General features: G+C 32.8%; 1 protein-coding gene across 1 annotated transcript in view; it reads left to right on the top strand.

Moving 5' to 3' along the window:
- The window catches only part of HDAC9 (histone deacetylase 9), an 898499-nt gene that overhangs the window by 829004 nt on the left and 63495 nt on the right, over nt 1–6000 (top strand). Inside the window, exon 25 of the mRNA XM_032286709.1 lies at nt 3840–3973. Within this exon, the coding sequence (XP_032142600.1) occupies nt 3840–3973 (134 nt within the window). The remainder of the gene's footprint in view (nt 1–3839; nt 3974–6000) is intronic.

Below are 6000 nucleotides of genomic sequence, written 5' to 3'. Positions count from 1 at the left end.
AAAAAAAAGAAAAACCCCTCAAAAAAAAAAAAAAAAAAAAAAAAAGAAATGTAGTACAATAATGCAAAATGTTAGCAATAGGAAAAGAAAGATACTGGATAGGGGAATTTGCTGTACCCTCTGCTCAGTTTTTCTGTAAATACAAAATGGCTCTAAAAAATAAAATCTATGAATTATAAAAAATTCAATTGATTTAAAATTAAATGTTTTTTTTTTGCTGTAAGTTCACAAAGCATATAAAAAATTAAATGTTCTCTTGAAACACATGTTTTTATTTATTTTTACTTACCCTACTTGTTGGCAGTTGCCCCTGAAACTGGACAGGATGCCGTGATAATTTTTTCTAAATGTTGAATGAGAAACATTCAAATTTGGCAGTATGAGAGATTATATATTCTTAAACCTTTCTATGTGAAAATATCTCAAAATGCTGAATTAAATATTAAAATCATCCTTTTAAATGTATGGGTGACTTCTAAAAGATAAAAAAAAAGGAGAGTGAATCCTGAAGCTTTTGACTGCCCTGGGGACATCTATACCAAAATCTCCAAGAATCTGGAGAATCTATACCAAAATCTCTCCAAGAGCTGGAATGTTAATAATCTATTGCATATTGCAAAAGAGGGTCAGAGTCTTAGGCCTAAGTGGAGAAGGGAATTTAATTGGAGACCAGAATAAAGAAAGAGTGACAAAGGGCCAACACTTCGGAAAAGAATAAATAGGAGAAAGGAAAATATTCCTAAATAAAACATCACCTCTATCTTAGCTTTTGCTATCAATAAAGGGAATTTCAAAAGAAAGTTTCACAGAAAGAGAAAGAATGTAAGAGAGAAAGAGAAAAAGGAAGGGAGAGGAAGGCGGGGAGGGGGAGAGTGGGGAGAGGGGAGAGAAGAGGGAAGGAGGGGGAGAGGGGAGAGAAGAGGGAAGGAGGGGGAGAGGGGAGAGAAGAGGGAAGAGGAGAGGAAAGGGAAGGGAAGGGAAAGGAGAAATAAAAGGAAAAATGCCCTGGCTTTCTTCTCCGTGAGAATTTGTAATAAAGTTTTAAGGTCTGTGTTTATAATATACATGTATAAACAACAACAACAACAGCAAACTCCACATCCAGTCCTGCAATATAAGAATTTAAAATAGATCCTGGATGGTTATGTCCCAGATATCCAACAGAAGCAAACAATATCACGCTTTTGAAAGACAGGTATTACTTTCAACCCAGGTGTCTTGGTTCAGGCTGCTATATCAAAGTATAATAAACTGATAGCTTACAAACAACAGAAATTTCTTTCTCACAGTTCTGATTGCTATAAGTCTGAGATCAGCCTGCTAGCATGATCAGTTCTGGTGAGGACCTTCTGGATTAAACACTGCCAACTTCTACTTGGATCCTTAGAAGGCAACCAGAGAGCTAGAGGACTCTCTGGGGTCCCTTTTGTAAGGGTACTAATCTCATTCATGAGGACTCTACCTAATCTAGATAAAAGACTGCCAACTTCTCCTTGGATCCTTAGAAGGCAACAAGAGAGCTGGGGTCCCTTTTGTAAGGGTACTGAGCTAATTCACGAGGACTCTACCTACTTACCAAAGGCCGCCTCTCAATAGCATCACATTGGAGTTTAGAATTTCCACATATAAATTTAGGGTTGTGTTCACAGTCAATCAGTCCATTGTGCCAAACTTCAAAGATTTTTAACATATAAAGTTACAATGAATATGAGCTCAAACTACTTTACAAATTAAATAAATTAATAAAAATTTAAAAAACAAGAAAATTAAGGCAGCATGAACATAAATCAGCATAAACAACAGAGAGCAAAAGATTTCAAATGTCAGTTACATAAAATAATTATGCTTAAATAAAGGAAGAAAAAACATAAGGAGTTAAAAAGTATAATAATAAGCAATAAGTCAGAAATAGAGCAAAAAAACTAAAGATGTGATCTAGCAGATTAGAGATGTCTGAAGAGGGAAAGTCTGGAAGATAGCTCTGAATCAAAAATATACATAATGCAGGACAGAGAGAGAGAGATGGAAAATATGAAAGAAAAGAGATCAAGGAAACATTTACAGACAATTATCCACCTCATCTATTTGAAATTTCAAAATAAGATAATAGAGTAAATAAACATTATATTTCAGCAAATTTAAGAACTGAAAGAAACTCCTGTACAAATGTAACTTAGGATGATATAGAAACCAGGTGTACTCATATAATCCCTTAAAATATTCAATCAATAGTTAAAAATCTTCAAAGTGAACGCAAGACCCATATGTTTTCATAGAAGATTTCTCCCCAACATTTTGGGGTCAGGTAATAAAAACAGAGGGTCCCAACCACATCAAAATTCATTATGGTCAATACAGGAGTGGAAAATAACAGATTAACCCCATTCATGAATATAAAAAAAAAATCTTAAAGCATTAACAAAACAAATCCAGGTGTGTATTAAAAAGATAATACATTATGACCAAGTTTACTTCATAAATGTAATGATGGCTTCATATTTGAAATATTAATGTAACAACACTATCAAATTATGGGCAAAAGTATATCTGTGTAAAGAATTAATTAGATTAAATTACATTTATAATAAAATCTCCACTTTAGAAATAGAAAGCTTCCCTCTTATACAAAATGAAACCACAGAAAGATGCCATTTTTTTTTACCACCTACTTGGCAAATCATACCAAATGTTGGCAGGGATGTGACCTAACTGGAATTCTCATATATACTGTTTCTGAGAGTGGGGCTTAGTAATAGCTTTTTGGAAATAATGTGGCATTATTTAACAGATTTTAAGACTCAGCAATTCCATTTCACATATGCATATGTGCACCAGAAGAACTGTGTAAGAATGTTCATAGAAACATTATTTGTAATGACAAAAAAAAAAAAGAAAAAATCTGGAATTTGGTGATAAGAAGAAAACAAACTCTCTGTCAATAGAAGAAGGGGTAAATAACCTCTCTTGACATAAAATGGCCTACTAGACAGCCAAAAAACTATAGCTGCAGACATCAACATAGACAAGCTAACAAAATACACGAAAAAATCAAATTGCAAATGTAGAAAAACATTTTTATAAAGTTCAAAAACAAGCAAATTAAACAAAGGAAAACAATGAAATTATAAACTCAGGATCCTGATCTCCCAGAAGGAGGAGGATAGCTGCTATCAGAGAGAGGCACATGAATGTTTAAAAAATGTTGCTAACATAATTTTCCTTAAGTTGGAAGGTGGAAAAGCAGACATTTGTCAAATTATTATTTTTTATAACATGTATAGATGTTACTCATATTTTGCATTTATCAAATGTTTCATAATAAAATAATGCTTATAGAAATATAGTTTAATAGACTTTATATTACATTATATATGTAAATAATTATATTAGATAATTTAAATTTGTAGTAATTTGATATTAATTTCGGATATAGAAAACTTTCCATGATAAAGGCCAATGATGGAGACAGGAAGCATATGGCAAGCAAATAGAACAGTTTGCCTTGTTAACACTGGCTGAATAATATTCAGTTTTTTTATCCAGATACATACAGATTATATTATGAAAAGCAGCACTGTGCACTGGTAAAGAGCCAAACAGTGCAAGTCTTGGTTATGATACTTCCTATCTGTGGGATCTTGGGCTTTGGGTCCCTCGTCTGTAAAATAGAGATAGTAATAGGACCTAATCCATAAAGTTATTGTGATTATTAAATGAGTTCGCACCCAGAAAATGCTTAGTAATGACTTACTTGCAATACATGCTCAATCAGTGTTAGGTTCTAGTGATCATTTTCTCTTGATTTAAAACTTTGAAATGTTCTGTTTGTATTATGGTAGGTTTTGGTCATTTGACGAAGCAATTGATGACATTGGCTGAAGGACGTGTGGTGTTGGCTCTAGAAGGAGGACATGATCTCACAGCCATCTGTGATGCATCAGAAGCCTGTGTAAATGCCCTTCTAGGAAATGAGGTAAAAAAAAAAAAGTAAAAATAGAAAAGGGCAGGGGTAAAGAATCAGGGATGTAGGCATGCATATTTTTAAATTAAAAAAAATTCCTCATACTCAGAAAGCTTAACCTTGCTCTTACCATTAAGAAATAAGGTAAGGCTTAGATGAGTTTACATGTTCTCATATACTACAGTGTTATTCCCGGTATAGAATCTGTGTAACACTCGCTCCCTTCAATCAGGTTAGCCACAGAGCTCAAAAATAAGAACATTTTGTCCACTGACCCAACTAATGAGCATAGAAACATTGAATAAGAAATAAAACTTTAAAAATTGTCTAGATTTCTTGTGGGATTATGTTATTTCTAGGGGAAAGAAAACTATTTTAAAAATTGGTAAACTATTTTTGTCACCATTTAAGAATTCTCTATGCCAAGAGATAGATATTGCCATCTTACAGATGGTGAGAATGAGCCTCAAAAATGTTGAGAAATCCATTCAAAGTCATGCAGTCAGAATGCATTATAAGATCTGAGATATGAACTTGAATCTAAATGGCCAAAGACCATTCTTTTTTCTCTTACATCACATGGCTACATTGCAACATATTTTCTGACTACTCTGCAGAATTCAGATCCAATTGCTAGGAGGTTCACTTCCAGCTCATGGCACTCATGGCAACATTTTCAACCAATCAGTTGCAATTCAGCAAATACTTCAAAGTTTCTATGTATTCATTAATATTATCAATTAACCTATGTTCTATAGTGATTATATAGTAGTGTTAGGACTATCAGATGCATTTTGCCTTTTATGAATTTTCAATATGATTTTGCTCATTAAACATATACAAAATCTTTCTTAAAATCTATCATTTATATCATTTTTAACTGTAATGCATGTCTTTGCCTGTAGTATTTATGAAACAAAATGTGCCTTTTCTTCTACACATAGAACATATAGTTCTTATTGTCATCATTATCTTACAAATCTGTAGTGTTCCCAAATGATTATTTTTCATATTTATTGAAGTAAAAATGTATGTTGTTAATTTGAAGAAAAAATATGGGAGAGAAAACTTAAGTATTTCTCAAGTACTATATTCTTGTTAATTTTAGACAGCACAATAACCCAAAGGATGTAATTATCTAATGATTAGTATCAACAAAGTACTGCTGTTTCAGATCACACACAATTCAAGGTGTGTAAAACTTTCTCAAACAGGATGTTGAGTATTTTTTTTGTGGCGGTAAGGGAGTGCAAGAAATAAATGCTATTTTTATTTTATGAGTTGATGTTGGAATGCTTTTGTGCCCCCCAGATAACATTTTTTTCACATGAATGCCCGTATTCTGAAATCACTTATTTGATTTTAAATATAGAAATATGTTACAGAAGCATATTAATATTTGCATTGATAGGCTTACATCAGATGTGCAGAAAATCAGAATAGGTTGTGGATTTGTGGCTCCGTGGATAATTGACCTGCCCAGAAAGAAATGTTATCTGATTGCAAAAGTTGACTACTTTTCTGCCTATGTGGAAGGAAATTTGGGATTTTACTGGCTTTCTTTGAACACATACATTTCAAAGGAGATTCTGTCTCTATTCTCTTAAAAAATCTTTTGCTCTTAGCCCAGTTTTATTCTTCCAAGGGAACATTTCCAATAACAATAGAGTGATCTCCCATATGATCTCTTTCTTTAAGAAATGATTATGTCTCAGAACAGATTCAATTGTGTGGAGTTACATGTTCTTAATTTATCCGTGTTTACTGTAAAGCAAAGTGTGTTTTGTACCTTGCTGCCATTCTATGCCCTTTTGACAAGGAGAACGCTGGTCATTTTAGTGTATGTGCTTTTTGTGGAGATGAAATAAACTGCTTTTATAGAGAAATTAGTGACATTAAAATTGATGGTAATATGAGAGATTACATATTCTTAAATACTCCCATATGAAAATATCTCAAAATGTTAAATTAGCTATTAAAACCACCCTCTTAAATTTATGGATGACTTCCAAAAAGATAGAAAAAGGAGAGAGAATACT

This window comes from Sapajus apella, unplaced genomic scaffold, assembly GCF_009761245.1.
Source record: "Sapajus apella isolate SASKATOON/1434 unplaced genomic scaffold, GSC_monkey_1.0 scaffold19, whole genome shotgun sequence".
In the NCBI taxonomy this organism is placed as follows: Eukaryota; Metazoa; Chordata; class Mammalia; order Primates; family Cebidae; genus Sapajus; species Sapajus apella.
This window is presented reverse-complemented; position numbering and strand designations above follow the sequence as displayed.